Below are 19,138 nucleotides of genomic sequence, written 5' to 3'. Positions count from 1 at the left end.
GTCGCAATTACCTTTTTTTTTTTTTTATTCTGTGGCGGAAACAGGCTTCCATAATTATATGACATCAGATGACTTGGAATAAAGTGGACCAATAATATAGGCTACTTTATATATATTTTTTTGAGCTTTAAAGGATTTGGTTCCCATTTAGTATCATTGTATAGAAGACAGAAGTGTGAACATTCCTCCAAATTCTGCTTTTTTGTTCTACAGAAAAAAAGAAAGCCATGCTTACAGCTTTAGAATGACATGCGGATGAGTAAACAAAGGTATAATTTTAATTTGTGGCCGAACTATCCCTTAAACTTCATTCAAAGTTCAGTCAAGTCTAGCAGTTCTCAGTTGAACATGATTTTTAGCATGCAAAATTGGTTTTCGAGTGCAATTTGAAGTCCATTTAACATCCCCTAACCGACTCAGAGGTTAAACACCTCTGGTTAGATTTGAGATTCTCATTCTCATTAATAACATTTTCCAGACAAGGCCTGTATACAGTTCACTCCAGTGGTTTTTACTAGGAACACACAGCCTTCACGCTTTTCTTACTCAGAAGACCTAGGAGGACAGAGCGAGAGGGATTGAGAGGAGAGAAAGAGATGGCGGGTCACCTTACCATTACAGCTGTGGCTGGGGGCAGGCTGTGTTACGGGTCTATAGAGAACGGCCATGTACTCTTCTTCCGAATCAGAGTCCTGCGCCGCCTGCGTGGTGGCATTACTTAAGACGGAACTCTTGTTGTCATGGAGATTGGGTGAGGGTGGTTGAGAATGGGAATGCTCAGTGACTGATGGACTGGAGAGAGAGGATGGCATGGGAGAACCTAAAGAAAAGAAAACCACTTTAAACCAAAGGAAAATAAAAAAATAACAACCGCAAATGAAAAGAACCAACATAGAGCAGTACTTTAAAAAAAAATGCATTACTGTAAATATGAAAAGTAAATGATTTGAAAAAAGAAATAAAGTTTGAGTTGTTTTTCTTTCCTGCAAATCAAAAATGAAGCGCATGTTTGTGAAGCTGTATCAAATGCATTGATTAACATTAATGCAAGCGGCGTGAACAAAAATCATCCATTGCTTCCAAACAAACAAACAAACAAAAAACAGCAAAGAATGATGGTTTGGAGCTAGTATGATTAAGCATTCGGTTTGTGATGTTTCTGCTCCACTAGCTTTGGTCACATGAAAGTTGGAAATGTTCTCCATGGAAATGTTGCCAACAATTGTCTTTCAGGACACAGCATTGGTGTGTTGCATAAAGTTGTGAGGCCGAGGAAACCACAACATCTCTCACACACACACACACTTCATCTTGGATATACCTCCGCTTGCAGTCCATTTACCATCAAATCAGCCATTAACAAATGGATGGATGGTACGTACATTCATACACACATCACACAAAAGCACACACACTCACAGCATTAAGGGAAGACAATGAGTAAAATAGCATAAATATAAATAAATAATGATTTAGAAGGAAAATAAATATGTTGCAGTAAAACAGCCTAATGTATAATAAGAGAAAGCCTACAGTTTATGCTATTCATGTGACAATTATGTCATCTTGTTGACATTTTCAGTCTTCTTGTTATGTGAAAGGCTTTTTTCTTTTCCTCGCTCATGTCTTTCTGAAACCAATCTCACAGACACATAATCACCTTCCCAAACCAGCTCAAAACACTGACGTGGGCTCAGTGCCACCACTTAGCATATAATAACAGCTTATCAGACATGGTCAAAGACCCCTGATCTGAGAGCAGTCATAGGCAAAGGGTGAGGGCAGTGAGTGAATAGTAATTAAGCTGACTGGCTCTCAGCTCCCTGTCAGGGGCCTGGACACACTCATGAGACAGTGAGCAAAGTCACCTCTGCTTCTGTGGCGTGTGGCTTTGGAGTCCTGCTCGCAACCTAATTACCTTCCACTCCTTACATTACACTGCATTGTGAGAGAGAAACAGAGAAAGGCAAAGGACGTGCAGACAAAAAGCCAGTGTGTGTGTGAATGATAGTGAGAGAAAAAGATACAGCGAGGCTGAAAGAGTGGGGGTGAATTATTATTTTGTAATTATTGCAAGCTTTATTTATATATTTATGATGTGAAACACAATTACAGGCAGATCCTCTGGGAGCAGGGCTCACACCAGCCTGCCAATCCCAACCAACAAATTAAGTGCCATTAACATTATGTGCTGCCACTGATACACCACTGTGTGTGTGTGTGTGTGTGTGTGTGTGTGTGTGTGTGTGTATGTGTGTGTGTGTGTGTGTGTGTGTGTGTGTGTGTGTATGTGTGTGTGTGTGTGTGTGTGTTGAATCTACTGAGCTCAGACCAACTGACTAAAGTACTAAAGTGTTTACTCTTGTGAAATGGCCTCTGATTCACCACTGCATTCACTACACAACAGATGTGTCTATGATTAGGAACAATGCTCAATCGTTGCAAAAAACCCCCAAAACAAAACAATAAAAAAAAAAACCCCTACTCTCAAAATGAATTAATTGCAGCAGCAGACGCATTAATTACAATGTTGAATATTAATTAATTAATTATTTTGTGTATAACTATAACTATAATATGTGTAGTATAACATTTGTACATAATATACTACACATATTATTATATTATATTATATTATTATAAAGCATATAACGTCAGCCAAATAAAGGTGGAACACATGCTAGTGAATAAAATTATTATTTCAATTTCTTTAAAATGTGTAATTAATTATCATGGTTTTAAAACAACCTGTTAGCAAATGTATATATATTTATTACATGGCTTGGTTGAATTTTAATGTAGAATGCGGTTTGTTATTTCTTGATAACAGACCGCTGCTAAGGATAACACACCGTTGCCATGAAAAACAGAGCGTTGCCATGGACACGGTGTTATTTAGAGGAACCAATACAATCGTTTTTAAATCAATAAACTCCTTTTTAAATCAATATTTTGTGTCCAATTATTGATTTATTTTGTAGATGACCATGTAATAAGCGGGATAATGTAGAGCTTCGCGTCGGGGTCCTGATCCTGTCGGGGTTGTATTCGCTATAACAGCCGCCTCGCTCTACCTTACATATATACATATATTATACTATTCTTTCCATTGTATTAGTAATCGTTTGGCATCTGTGCACAGATGTTGCATTAGTGCATCCCTTGTTTTAGTTAAATATTTTGGTAACCTTTTACTTAAAAGGCTTTATGTGTAATGAATTATAAAAGTATTTTAATGCATTAGTTATTACTTTTAATGGACCTTATAATGGTCTCATTACTAATGACCACAGTTATAATACATTATAATACTTATGTCAAGCCTTTGAAAACATAATGCATTAAAACACAACTATTTCAGATGTAACAAGGAATCTGCAAATATTATAATGCATTTTAACTTTGGTTACAGTTATTTATGAAAAGATATATTGCATTGTAACGTACATTATGAATACTCTTATAATGCATTATAAAAGGTTTAGGTAAAGTTTTACCAAAATTGTCATAAATAATTGTAACCAGAGTTACTGTATGATTGATTATAATGCTCGTGTATTCAAGGTTTTACATTATAAAGTATAATGCATTGTAACATGAACCATGAAATTGGGTCTAAATCATGTTTTAATGCATTATACATTTTAAAGGTGTAACTGTGAATTACTATAAGTGCTAAAATGCATTACGATAGTGGTTAAATTATTAATGAAAATATTCAACACATAATAAGAAGTATTATAATTGTAATACAACACAAATGCTATTTTAAACAATGTAACTGCGACAACTGTGTAATAGTCAGAACTATCATGAATACGAGTGTGATATTGCTCTCATACAACAGTTCAATAAAAGAGAGATTAATGTCAAGTGACATACATTGTACTAGCAATACAGCCTGTTATTCTGTTATGTATCCTATGCTGAATCACAGCTGTGGTGATGCTCAGTACAACAGCTTTCTATTGTAATAAAATCACTTCATGTAAAGTGCTACTGATCATTCGAAAAAGCTTCAGATGGTTTGCAGCGCGCAGGCCTTTTATGGTGAGGAATTCAGCTGTTGAATAGACTGAAGAAAGTGAGTATGCAGAGGGCGCTGCGTAATCCCGGTTTCGCAGCCTTTTTCACAAATTCATTTCCTCCATCTCTTCGCCTCTCATCCCACTTTCATTCGTTCTCTCTCTCTGTGATAACCCTGGGTCTGTCTGTGGTTCCAAGCCAACCTGCTCCATCAGCACTCTCTACTGCCTGTGTCTAACACACACACACCCACACGTGAGCAGATCAAACACAGATTGACGCTCTTCTCTCGTGTCATGTGCAAAAAGAAGTTGAACACGGCCCATAATCCAGTGCAGCTGTCAATTAAAGCCGAGAGCAGAAAGAAGAGATGAAAGCGCTGTTGAAATGCCAGGACGGGAAGTGTTATTTTCTCAATCTTTCCTGTGCACAAACAAACCAACTCATAAACACAACTGAAGAAATGGCTATTTTAGTGAAAGGAAAGAGACATGGACTAGTACTCTCATGCTAGAGGATCAAGTCAGCCATATACGCACATCAAATTCGCCAAGCATAATAAACATTGCATTCAGCGGCCCGACAAGGAATCTGTGCACACACAACTCCACACAAAGTTTTCACAGAACAGGACTCTCATCAGATTCTACAAGTTAACTTCTTAGACATGCCGTGAAGTGAAATAAATGATTGATATTAATACACGGAACTCAAAAGCTTCCCACTGAGTATTATAATTCATTAGACTAATTGTAGGCGGTTTACAAAACATGCACAGGTTTGGGTTTATCAGTTTCACAATGGCTTTGAATGTTTCTCGTCCTATTAGTATCAGTCAGAATTATCTGTAAGTTTCATAAACTTCTAAATCTTTTGGAATAGGCAAATAAACTGCACTGCACACACATTTATCTGGAGCTCTATGCTTTTAATACAGCATCTGCCATCTAAACACCCACACACACGGCACAGAAGAGTCAATGATGAGGGTATTATTTCCACAGCCTCATCATTCCACGGCAGTAAACTAAAGGCGCTTGTTTGTCAGTCATTGATTTTTTGCTCCCTTCTCTTCGTGTGATTTTGCCCAGCATTCTTCAGCATTTTTTGTGTGTGCTTGACACCAGGTCAAATCTAATCAGCAACTTCCTGTGCTGCTGCGCGTGTGTGTGAATGCTGTGTGTGCAACCTGTCTGTTCTACTGCCCTCCAAAGCCTCCTCATCCCCGATCTTATATGCAGGCCTCTAGGTTTTCATATTCTAATCGATAGCAACCCGTGCCTCGGTGCTAACAGGAGCGCTTAAGAAAAGCCGCGCTGCTCAAATCACTAACCGTCTGTCTCGATCTTTCTCATTCTCTCTTTGTCTGTTTACCCGATCCTCAGTGGAGACCAGAGAGCACATACAAAGCTGAAGGACACACTTTGTAACATGCCTCAACAAGATAAATTATAAACAAGCATATACAACCAGGCATTATGGTCCGATATGCCATTATTCCACTTCGCTACCACTGGGTGACATTTCAGTTATCTAGTGCGACATGAATTCATGGGTTGAGAGTTAAACAAGAACCAAACACAACAGTTGACACATCACAGTAACAGAACTGAGCACATACACAGACTTTGATGCATATGAAATGAATCGTTGAGAGAGAAAAAAAGCAAAGCGTGAAGTTTTTGCGTGGCTGCATGGACCCCCTGCAGGGTGGGCTCACTGACTAACACATGACAAACGCTCCATCAAACTGGATGAATGGACTGGATGCCTTTAGAGATTAAATGCTCATTACAGATAATGTGTTTCTCTCATTGCATTGACGCAAATGGAAAAATGGAAATGACAATTGTTGGTCACTTGAATAATAAGCGGATGCTGTATAATTATCATTAGACATGTCTTACCACATGTCCTTTTTAAAAGAAACATGTAAGTTCAAATGAAATTCAAGGGTGTTATTGAGTGTGTTTGTGCAGCCAACCAAGAACTCAGCAATCATGACACCATTTTCCCCCTGCTGCCCCGGGGCAATAGTTCGGATTTTTACATTTTTAAATTATTATTTTTTAAATGATAAATAAATAATAAAATACTATTAACAATAAAACAATACTATTGTATTACTACTGCTAATAATTTATAAAATGTAGAAAAATTGAATAATATTTGGTGGTATCGTAATCATATAATAATGAAATAATAATAATAATAATAATAATCTAATGATATAATGTAATATTCCTTCATTACATTACAACTACAACTGCTAATAATTATTACATAACTATTATTATCATTATATAACTATCATATATAATACAGTAGGCTATATAATAAATATAATTAAACATTACTTAAAAACATTGGCATACAATTCAGATTTTTACCTTTTTATTATTATTACATTTTTCTAAATAATAATAACAATAATTATTATACATTTAATACATAATTCATTTCACATTATTTAAAAAAGAACAAAGGTATAATATATAGCCTAATTTATTTATCTGATGTAATTGATTCTTCCAAGATGATCACAAAATCGTTTTCGCAAACACCTCACCGAGTTTAGACTGCAAATGAATTTTGCCAAATCACAATACGCAACACAATACATCATGGAAAACCAAATTAAGTTTGCAATGAGTTTGAAGTGTGCAGCAAACACAGGATGCAGTGACAACACAGCAGTGGCCTTATCCATCAACTGGGCTGAAATGGCCCTGGGCCATCCTTATTGTTGAGCCTTGCATGCGCATCATTAAAACCACTCATGCAAACAGTAGGCCTCAACATCAGCACTTATGTATGTAGATCGAAAGAGAGAGAGAAGAAATTGCTAAAGGAAGATGGAGGAAAAAATGCATGAGAAATGGACGAGTGTGAGAGTGAGAGAAAGAAAATTAGAGTCTTTTTTAGACTCTATCAGACTGATCTTTTAGTGTCACTGTATCCCTCTCTCTGGTCTGCCTGTAGAATTATAACATTTTGGAAACACTCACACACACACACACACACACACACACACACACACAAACACAGGGGAGCTGCGGGTTGAATACCAGAAAGCTTGAGACTGTTTGTGTCTCTTGGAGTGGAACAATGCCTCCAGTATCCCTCGCTCTCTCAATCTCTGCCTCCCCTTCTCTCTTTTTGCTCCCTCTATCTTTTCATTTTCTCGCTCCATAGCTAGCTTCTCTTTTCCGCAGCCCTTTCCCCCTTCGGGCGACATGTGAAATGAAGCAGAGATGGTCCCTTAGTGGTGAGGAACAGATAAAGAAAGAGAGAGAGGAAGAACAAGAAAACGGTTGAAGAAAGAGATAGACTTATACCCTTACACCTGGGACTTCTGGCTGGCCTAACATGAGAGAGACAGCCCATGCTCCGATGATGCTTCAACAGGAAAGAGACTCACAATAGCTTTTAAGAAACACAGAATTGGCAACACACCTGTTTTCATATCTTCAATCTGTTTTGTGATCTAGAACGTTTTTTATTACGTGCTGAGAAAAGTGAACTTGGGAGTGTGTAATCTGGTGGATAAACAGGATACAACAAGGCGAATATATGCCTGAAAGTCAAAACTGACCACATGTTACCTTTTAATACAAATTTAGATATTTTAAAATTATCTTTGAATCTTAACGTAGCATTTACTGTTATAAAATACTATATAATTGCATATATTTATAAATCGAAATAAATATAAATATATTAAATATACTAATATTAATTATGTGTACAGGTGAAACTCGAAAAATTTTAATATCGTGCAAAAGTTCATTTATTTCAGTAATTCGACTTAAAAGGTGAAACTAATATATTATATAGACTCATTACATGCAAAGTGAGATATTTCAAGCCTCTATTTGTTATAATTTTGAGGACTATGAAAATTATGATGATTATCTTACAGCTATGAAAACCATTTTAAAATATTCTAATTTTGAATTTGGGGTTTTCATACGCTGTAAGCCATAATCATTAAGATTGTAACAACCGCTGATGTTATAATCTTTAACATATTTAATCGAGATGAAATATCTCACTTTGCATGTAATGAGTCTATATAATGTATTAGTTTCACCTTTTAAGTTGAATTACTGAAATAAATGAACTTTTGCACGGTATTCAAATTTTTCAAATTTCACCTGTACATATTATTTTACATTAATTATCATATTACAATTACCAATGTAACTTTAAAAAAAGAGAAATATAACTAAAATCTGGTTCTGATTTTTATTTATAATTACAATTAATGAAACGTATTTTTGAGAGAAAATGTGTAAAAATGTAAATGCTGTTTTATGTTAACTTTTGATTGAAATTGGATTGACGTGGCAACAAATTAATTAAACAGTATTAAAGGTGAGTGACCTATCATAAATGCCATTAATAATTATGAGCGTTTAAATATTGGATGTCTTGCTGAGTGCTAAAGGTAAGCCTGGAGGTGATGTGCTGGAGGATCAATCTGAGTGAGCTAGGTTTATACTTCATTAGCAAACATCATAGTCTGCAAATGCCAATATTCCACCAACAAACAAAAACCGCTGAAGCTCTCTGCTTCTCTCTGATGCTTTAGCTCTCTGTTCAGACTCTCTCAAGCTCGCTCTTTCTCTCCGGCCTTTTCTCCCTCCTTAAAAGAAATTCCTCGTTGCAACAGAAATACAAAGAGGCCGAATCTATAAACACCAATAGCGTTCTCTCTCTCTCTCCTCTTAGATTCGGCTCCTCAATCTATCTCCCTCGCCTTCACTCAGATCTCAAACTACATCTCATCTCCCATCTCTTTCCCTCCTCTCAGCACTCATTTTCTCTTCTTTCTCTCCAGAGTACAGTAGGTCATAGTCCTGTTTGTGTTTTTTTCATAGACAGAAAAATTCATACGTGTGTGGATCGAGGATATCATTTATTGAACTACTATGAAGGAAAAAAAAACTAGCAGTTGAAAATATTTCTGTTTTCTAAAATAAAAAATGCGAGTTAGCTGAAAACGAAAGCTAAACTGAAACTACAAATATGCCCTACATTTTAAATTAATTGACATTAAAGCAGCATGCAGTAAAGCGTTTAGAGCAAATATTGGTAGAGCCATTTACTTGAAATGTTGTAAACAACACGAACTGAAACTTTTTTCTTTTTTTTTAAACTGAGTTTTGTTAAGTTGATAAAAATGGCCACAAACAAAAGTATTTTATACATTCTGTACCATGAAGTTTAAAAACAAATCCAGGGACTAGTTGTTTTCTGGTGTGGGCCGTCTGGCATGAGATCTGAGCAGACACAGTCTATGCTGCTGAATCATAAATGCCTTAGAGATGCCAGAGTGACGGTAGTCACAATTTACAGCTAAATGTAGCAGCAATGACACATTTATAGGTGAATTTCATTGTCCACAAGTACTAGCTGTTGCTATGAATTTGACAAATAAAACTTTAAACTTTAACATTGCCATCATGAAGCAGTTATTGTCATTGGGGTGCAGTTTATTTATGAAGTGTCAGCATAGGCAGATGGAACAATGTGTGGTTTAGTATCATGTTATGATACTATAGATCCCAATTTGCAAACTTGTGCACTATTCTATGCCGTTTAGTAAGTAGTGAGTTCACAATGAAAATTCCAAATAGAAAAATGACATTTTAAATACCTGGATGAAGCACTTAATTAACGAAGTGTGAAATGTTGGACACTTCATGCACTCAACTGTTGCAGCTTTAATTACATAGCGGAGGGGGAGGGGCTATCAGACTCTGATGAAAACATAACCTTTATAAAATTCATACACTAATGCACTAGTGCATAAATGCATATTTAAAAGGAGTTTATAGTATGTAATTGGGGGGGGGGGGGGGGGGGGACTTATGTAATGAAAAAATAATTGTACAAAAAGCACCACCAAGACATTGAAATTGAAACCACAATAAGTAAAAAAAAAAAAAACAACAACTCGAAACCATTATACTCATGATGATACACACACCATCCGCAATGAAGCCTATAATGATGCGCACATAAGTGTCAGTCTGCCGGCTAATGATGATGTTATCTAAGGTCTTCGCCCCTTCCGCAACAACACCCTTCAATACCTGGCCAGCTTCCTGTGATCGATCAAGCTCACGAGCCGGGCCCCCACCTCGCCACAAAAAGAAAACAATCCAAAGCACATCTCTGACACTCTGCCTGTCAGCCTCCAAAACCCAGCAAATGAAGACGGATTCTCCTTAATTGGGTTTGGTATGACTTCAGCGCGTGCGTGATGATGGGGGGAGAGCTATAATTCCGCCATTATGATCCGGAGACAGGCGTGTTTCATTCCCGCACAAAGTGCACTATTCGATTTACAATGATTCATGCCACAGCGATGTTAATGGTGCAGACGGAAGTGTGCGGAGAGCGTAATGTGGAGGGTAGCGTTTATAAAACCAGCTAACCTTAGTGTATGCGCATACACACTCGCTCTAATAAACGTTGAACAAATGATTGAACATTATGATGCATACAGTTGTGGTTTTTACATTAAAAAGCAATATTTTCTGTGCGGATTCTCTATGTAGGTTCAAAAAGTCTTTTAAAATGCTACCACACACAAAACAATCATCATCAACAATCATCCATACAGAAACACATGAACATCACTGGAGAAGAATAAAAGAATGGTGGGATTAAGGAGGATGAATAGATGCAAATATGTCAACTGGAGGACTGTGCCTGAATACGCTTTTCTGAGAAACACTTCAGCGCTCCACTGCCATCATAAACAAGCGCAAGACACCTCTAAACAGCAAGGTCATTTCAACATTTTATAAACAAGTGAGAAAAATCAAATATACACACTCGTGCACACTTACTCACAGTTCCAGAGACTTCTGACTTGAGTCTAATTGGGTCCTTCTTATGCTGAGAAAGCCAGAGAGTGCTCATCAACACATGTGCTGTTAAAACAACCAGGGCTTGCCCAGTTTATTGCTGTAACCAGCAAATGGGAACAGCAGGGTGCTGAGGGAGAGACTGTTAACACACACGCACACATAATCACACGGCCAGTTACAATGAGGGGTGCGGGCAGGGTCCTTCAGCGGGCCACATGTGGTTAGCTGCCGCAATGGCAAATGTGGGAGAAGTTTTGGCCAGCCGAGCGCTCTTTGTCAACAGATTAATGTGGCTGAGAATTTTTACAGACAATGCTGTTGATCTGATACGCAGATATTATAAACACACAAATGCACACACAGCTGTGAGAAGGAAGAGTCCTTCAACCTCTGTATATAATGAGCTGGGAACAGCGGTCGTGCCGGCGTGATTCAACAATGTGCCAGAATTAGGGATTTAAGCAAATGCAAAAATATGTGACTGGGTTCAGCCCAAGTAGTTAACCAAAGAGGGCCAATCCACTCCAGCTGGAGATAAGCTGGCTTTATGAACCGGCTTCCAGAAGCAGATATCTACTGTATGGGAATGTCAGATGGAGATAGAATCTATGGAATGAAATGTCATTCTTATGATAGTGGTTAGTGCTGGTTTGCTGGTTAAGATAGATAGATAGATGGATGGATGGATAGATCTCTTTCTCAGACCTTTACCATGACTATTCCCTGCTGGTGGAATGATCTGCCTAACTCAACCAGAGCTGCTGAGTCCGTAGCCATTTTTAAGAAACGTCTGAAGACGTATCTTTTTCGGCAGCACTTGATCCAGTAATACTAACACTTTCTCCTAAATTCTATCATAAAAAATAAAATAAATAAATAATATATATATATTTTTTTGTTTTTGTTTTGTTTTACTGCGTTAGATTGAACTGCGAATGGTCATAGCACTTACATACTGTTGTCCTACTGCTAGTTTAATTGCTTCTATTGTTCTCATTTGTAAGGCTTCTATTTGTATTGCTTCTATTGTTCTCATTTGGATAAAAGCGTCTGCTAAATGAATAAATGTAAAATATAAATTTAGATGGATATATATATAAGATAAGATAGATAGAACGCTATATAGAACGCTATATAGATATATAGATAGAACGCTATATAGATAGATAGATAGATAGATAGATAGATAGATAGATAGATAGATAGATCAGATGCCACATAGATCAAGATAGAAAGAAAGATAAATAGAAAAGAAGGACAGAGAGATATTCTATATGTGACATGAGTAGGATGATAAAGGTTTCAGAGGTCAGGTTGGTCCTCGGGCCACCACCCCCACATGCTGACCTTTGCACCCACAAATCCAATCTTCTCTCCAGTCCAGCATGTAAACCGTCCCCTGGGGAGGGCTTGGACCCACTCACACCCCAGCTAGCAAGCTAGACTAACTTCAATCTGCCAATATCAACAGTTTCTTTTTAATGTGCTATATTGTTAAGGGTAGACTTATATAACAATTGACTTAAATAACTCACATTCTGGTTACATACGTATAATGCAAAATCAGCCCAAGGCTTCCTAAGGCATGGCCATTGTGAAAGAAGATACACAGGGAGATCACAAGGTTCAAGTAGTTAAGTCCTGGTGAAAGGTCTGCACATCCAGAGGTGAGGGGTTGAGCAGACCAGTCAGAAAAAAACCCTAATCCTACCCTACCCACTTAAGGTAACTGAACGAGAGCAATCAAAAGGGGAATTAGGGTCAGTTAAGGAGAGAAAGCACTGCAATTGACACATCTATGTCAGAGAGTGAGGGAGAGAGAAAGAGAGAGTGGCTGGTCGCCATTTGCTTTCAGCTTTTTTATGGCACCGTTTCATGTGCTGTTAAGCAGCACCTCCTTTCACGAGCGTGTTTTTGGAGGCAAAACAAAGATGAATGACTCGTTAAATAAAGTTTAAGAGAGACTCGTGAGTGACGCTGATTACGTCTCTTTACACCAAGGGCATTGTGCTAGCTGGTAATTTCACACAGTTAAAAAAGCTCCCGTGCTTTCTTGAAGATGGAAAAGAAAAGCAGCTTGAAAATAACAAGTGGGGACAAAGGCTTCCTTGCTTGCAGTAAAAAAAAGATAGGCAAGAAGAGAAAATATGCACGCCTAGAATGCGGAGCTATTGATCTTGCTATCTACCCGCTCCCACTTTTTTCCCACCATGCCACTACACACACACACACACACACACACACACAGAGAGAGTTGGAAACTGACCCTCAAGCAGGGCCAGAAAAGAAGCATTCGGTAAACACATGTAAAAAAAAAAATTTTTCAGGAACAAAAGCTCATCATGTTTCTGGGACATTGTCAAATACATTTCTGTGTGCAAACACTACACTAATTAAAACGGATCGGGCTGGTGGCTTTCATATTTCACAATGGAACTGGTACCCGCGAGATCACGTGGGTACACAGTCACTGTGTTATGAAGACGTAGCCGGACAGCACATAATAAATTAGCTGTTGCTCCAGATAGCACTTTTCTTTCCTTTTGTCTTTAATAGAGCGTGCTGTGAGCAATTACCTCTGCGGAGAGGCCTAATCTCTCAGCATTAAGCCAACCAGCACTGCCAGTGCTCCTACCTCCTGGGCAAAATAGCAGGCTGAGGCCTCTCGGAGAGCGTAATCTCACACGTGCACATACACATACACAAACACCCAAGCCTTTCATTATCCTCATCCCTTGTGATAACAAAATCAGTCAAGGAGCTCGCCACCAGCCAACACCCGCAGCACACCTGCCATACGGCCTGCGCTGTTACCGCAGGAGACCGCAGCTAGGGACCAATCAGAGGTGTGAAGATGGTCACCGTGGGACAGCAGGCCGGGAGATGATGCAGCTGAAGTGCCATGGGGATTCAACAATCACAAATCATTGTTTATGGAGGAACAACCGAGTCCCTGAGCGCAGAACTGTAAAGCAGGAAACAAATTAGGCTCTCAATTTTTGCTAGCTCCCTTCCATCTTGCTCAAATAAAGCATCTCAAACAACACAAGTTGTTTTTGAGCTTGTATAAGTGGATATACATTTTAACCACTTGCCGCGGTTCGCTTGTGTGCCATCTACAGCCACAAATACACATTAATTTACACATCCATAAATACTTCAATCTCACCTGACAAACAAACTCACAAACATGCACTTTTAATTGGGTGCAATGAATATAGAGTCTCAGAGAGAAGATTTAATAAGCGGGATTAGTTTGGTGAATGGACGGGTGACGGTAATGCCACCTAAACTGGGTCAGTCGGAGGTGTCAGACAGCCTTACAGGAGGCCAGAGGCTTACCGTAGAGTCAAGTCCCCTCGGGATCAGTCTCAGCTGGCTGGCACAACTCACTCTGAGGTGTGAGAAAGCATTCCTTTTTTTAAAACTTTTTGCCAGGGCGGCTTTTTAGAAAATGGTGTGCCGCTGTTGTCTGGTTGGTGGCAATTCTCTGGGAGCAGATGTTCAAATGGCACCAGCTGAGAGCAGAGAGCAGGAGAAAAAAAGAAAAAAAAAGAAAAGAGGATGGCGGATTGGGCAGCAAACAAAGAGAGACCTGCCTCTCACACCCGGACCAACCACAGGGAGACAACACATCTGGCTCGAGATGAACAAAGAAGGATGGAAGGCACTAGGACATCAGCGGGACGCTTCTTCCATCTTTACACAAAAGGCTTTCATCCTGCAGATGACGCCAAAAAATATGTACACTACCCCGTGGAGTGCCTGTGGCAAAGACAGAGAGTGAGGGTTGATGCTGGGCGTCAGATGGAGCGACGGGTGTTGCGTGCCCACGCATCTGGCCTGGATCTCAGTTGCGGTCATTGAGCCCCCAAACATCCAGGCAAGCACACTTCTTCAGATACACATCCGCAGCTTAGAGAGCCACTGTCAGACAACTGCAGTAAACATGCGTCAGATCCTAGATAAAGCTCTCCACAAAAGAGCCCATCTGCGCGGGTGTGGATGTGTATGTCTATATATGTGTGCGTGCTCGGTCTTCCTCTTCAAACAACCTCAAAACACTGCTTATCCCGGCAGCAAACAACATGGCTGTCAAATTGCATACGCCCAAAATAGTTTCTGCACACAAAAAAATCATGATCATCGACTTTTGAGACCAACTGGATGAAGCTTATGAAGAAATGTCTAATAACAATGATAAGAAAAATTATTATATTTTGTAATAATATATATAGCTAAACATTTTTCTAAATGGCAAATTCTCTTTACTGTAATACAAAAATATAAGCTCCTCTTTCTCGCTGTGATATTTTATTTATAAATGTGATCCAGGCATGTTTTTGACAGGTTTTGTGAGCTTCATTCATTATTCGTATACCCACATCTTGAAGAAAATGGCAAACAATATGTGGCTGCTATTGTTTCCTCCAAGAGGGGAATAAAAGTGGGAATAAATCAATGTCCCGTTCTGCTCTTTGATCCCTATCACCTAGTAGTATATCAGACATCAGATCCCGTACAGGGAATCATTTTCGGTTTGCTCTCTAGATCAACATTGTGCATATGTGTTTCCTGTAAAGGCAGAGCTGGATATTTACGATAGCTGTTCCTCATCAGATAAGAGCCTGCATCTCTGCTCGTAAGGATCACCTTTCTCTCCACCTCTGTGTATCTCTTTCTTTCTCTTACTTGTTCCTTTTTCAGGGGGATTCAGGTCGAGTTACAGTTACTGAAAGGGTCTGTTTTTCTTCTCTTTTTCTGCCTTTTTAAAGGTCTTCCCCAGTGCTCCCTCTATTTTCTCGAACAACACCCAATTTCCACTGCTGTACCCCCCTTAACCCCTGTTAAAATTTAACACTCTCATTTCATCCAAATACCATTCGTCCTGCACCAGCCCTCCATCTTTCTCTCTCGGTTTCTTTCCCTCTTCTCCCGGTGTAGTAAACTGCATTTACTTGGCAATCGTTCGCTGCATTGATAACTGAATGGTAATTAAATGGAATATGAATTCGCTGGTATGGTTGTGCTCTTTGTTCCAAGTGCTGGATGGATCCAGTGACCAGTGGACCGGATACCACTCATACCTGCAGGCTGTATTTGGCAATGAAAGGCTCTGGAGCTGCGTTTGGGGTGGGGGAGTTTTCAGGGAGCAGCCCTCACACAACAGCCCCTCTGTCTGCCTGGTTTTTCTAGAGCGGGGAGATGCATGTGGTGCAGACATGTCAGTCTCAGCGGCCTATTTCCAAATTACCCTCTCTGTGTGTGTGAACATGGGAAGGAGTGTGTGAACATGACTGGCTGCTGAGTGGCAGGGGCTTGTCCTAAAGGCTGGAATGCTTGTCAGATGCTCCACAATCCCCCAAAAGCCTCGAGGTACAAATCTGCTCAAGTGTGTGAGAATCAATATGATGCAGGTTCCTTAGGCTCGGGTTAACATCACATCAGTTACTCCACAGTTAAACCTCACTTTATCCAGGTCAAGAGAGCGAGGCTGAAACAACGCAAACACAATGTGTTCAATAGTCACAGGGCAGCAAAACGCACAGGAGATTAAGAGATTGACATGCAGAGTGGGGAAAAAAAACTGCTTTGTCCAGAACAGGAGAGGAACAATACTAAAAATTAATATGCAAAGCCAGCCCTAAAAGCTAAGCGGCATTTGTGAAATTTCAGCAGGCAAAGAAAGGTCTAAATTCTTACTAACTTGAATGAAAAGGCACAAGCAGACACAAGCACACACATATGCACACACGCACGCACAAACAGCTGAGCATGTGTGCTAAAGGGTTGGTGTGACCTCTGAGCATTGAAAAAGCCAGCCCATCTGATGCCTGTCTCTGTCCACCTGATTGGCTGACCTGAATTCCTTCATCAAAAGCATTGTGGCGATTGTCATAGACAATCTACACCACTGGATGACCAGTGGAATTACTACCGTATGATGCATTTGTATGTCTATTTTGGGTGTGCTTTGCTGCGATTTAAGGACAGAGGGGAGAATATTGAGGAGCTTTGAAGAGCTTCCAACAGGTTTTTTTGATGAAACGGAAGGGCTGAAATAGGTTATGTCAGAGCCCCCCCCCCCCCCCCCCCCCACACACACACACACACACACACACAAACACAGCTCTATTGTGATTGAATATGAAGCCCTACCTGCATTACCAAAGTGATTGATTCAAACTCTCCACACTGAAGCCACACAAGTATGATGAAATGCATTCATGCGTGCAAATATAAACGGCCCAGGTAAACCCGATGCTCATTAGACCCATTAGAGAAATGTGAGTTTCCCATTGTGAAATAAATCTGGTGTCCTGTCAAGCTAAGTGAGGTTGAAATTCAAGAGTGCACCCACAGGTAAACATAATAAATAAACACTGTCCATAGCTCTGATTTAACACACACACAGTTCTGTTCCAAAACCTAGTCAACTGCCTACTTAGATAGCATCTAAAAACAACTGTTCCAAACCCTAGGCTGCATCATTATAATATGATTCATCAATGTACAGTACCTAAACTCTAAGGCAGCACTGCATATTTCCTTTGCAGATAAGTCAAGAAAAAAAACTATAAATATACTCAACTTCAACACTGTGAAGTACGCTAAAGTACTAGCGTAGCTTAGTCCAACAACTAAGCATATTTTCTATAAGCTTTATTTGTTTGTATGCTAATTAGAGTCTCACAATGTTAGATTAGCAAAATGCTAACAGTAAACTCTTGTGTACTAATCTAGCTAATCTACTTATCTGGTATTCTTTACGGCAAATATGGGTTTTATGGAAAAACTTACAATGTTCATTAAATTTTTATGGATAAAATCATCTGCTGAGTGAATAAATGTAAATACCTATGTAGACAGTAGGCAGCTCAGTAGATTTAGAAATAGCTTCAGGCGCTATTGCTTAAAATCAGCAGATAAAATAACAGCCACAGTGATGGACAATCATTATTTTTCTGTACACAGATTGGAACGGCATCACTGCTGAGATAAAACTGTTAAAAATACAGATTTGTGTTGATAGGGTGATAGGTCTATTTTCTGCTCTCTAATGGTATGAAGTTGAAAGGCCATCGGTGGGCTGAGTTAGAGATCTCTGTAACAACTACTTGACTGACTGACCGGCCTCTGGAAATAAAGTGTGGCCTTCATTGGAAGGGGGGCAAAGCCCAGTTCCCAACTATTGACTAATGAGAGCACCTGAACATCTCACACACACACACACACACACACACACACACACACACACACACACACACACAAACACACACACACACACACACACACACACACACACACACACACACACACACACACACACACACACACACACACACACACACACACACCCTCTGATAGGTCCCTCATTATGGAGGTGTCGGGTGTTAATGTGGGGCGAAACTCTCCTTTGCATGATAATGTCAGTTTGTACACAGCTCGAGTCCCCACGCCAGAGCCGCTCATACACATTACTGAAAGAGAGAGAGAGAAAGAGAGAGAAATAGAGATGCCGCACTTGTATAGCTGTAGGAGCCATTAGCATCTATCCTCCAGCTCCGCTTCAAAGTCAGACACACATATACACACACCTTCACGGCAAACAGGCTGGCAAGGTAAACAGGACACAATGGGCCTTTAGAAAGCTTAAATAAATGTTAATTAGCCATCAGTTTGAGCAGGATGTGCCATAACAAAGTCCCTGGGCTCACTCTCGGCCAGAGCCAAGTAGATGTTTTTGGGCTGTTTAACGTTACTGGGACACTGTGTGTTCAAGCAACTCAGTAAACAGATGGTGATTAACCGCAAAACTAAAGCCCAGCGCACAACAGAAGACTTAGTCAGCATGCACAGCGTGAGAGAAAAAAGTTATGAGGACAAGACACTGAAATAGACTGAGGAGCTATTTGGAGATAGAAAGAAAGAAGGGGAGAGGGAGAGATGGATTCACCTGTGATCTGTGTGAATGCTGGCTTAAGCTTGATGCTGGCACAAACTGTTAAAGAGATGACTCAACAGAGCAAAAACATGAGCTTTACTTGAACCTACTGTTTGGTCGGCGCTAACTGCGTGATCACTGCGTGACACGCTGGGGCCGGGTATCCACAACCACCTCACGATACGATACGCACCACATATGGCACAATACAACACAACGCAATACATCACAATATCATAACTGACTAGTGATTGAAACTGCACCAAAGAAGAGAGACACCTGA

General features: G+C 39.6%; 1 protein-coding gene across 1 annotated transcript in view; it reads right to left on the bottom strand.

Annotated features, from left to right (window-relative positions):
* Positions 1-19,138, bottom strand: part of tenm3 (teneurin transmembrane protein 3) — a 274,509-nt gene that overhangs the window by 114,619 nt on the left and 140,752 nt on the right. Inside the window, exon 4 of the mRNA XM_079616081.1 lies at positions 614-820. Within this exon, the coding sequence (XP_079472207.1) occupies positions 614-820 (207 nt within the window). The remainder of the gene's footprint in view (positions 1-613; positions 821-19,138) is intronic.

The sequence above is a fragment of the Phoxinus phoxinus genome (assembly GCF_949152265.1).
Source record: "Phoxinus phoxinus genome assembly, chromosome: 6".
Lineage (NCBI taxonomy): Eukaryota > Metazoa > Chordata > Actinopteri > Cypriniformes > Leuciscidae > Phoxinus > Phoxinus phoxinus.
This window is presented reverse-complemented; position numbering and strand designations above follow the sequence as displayed.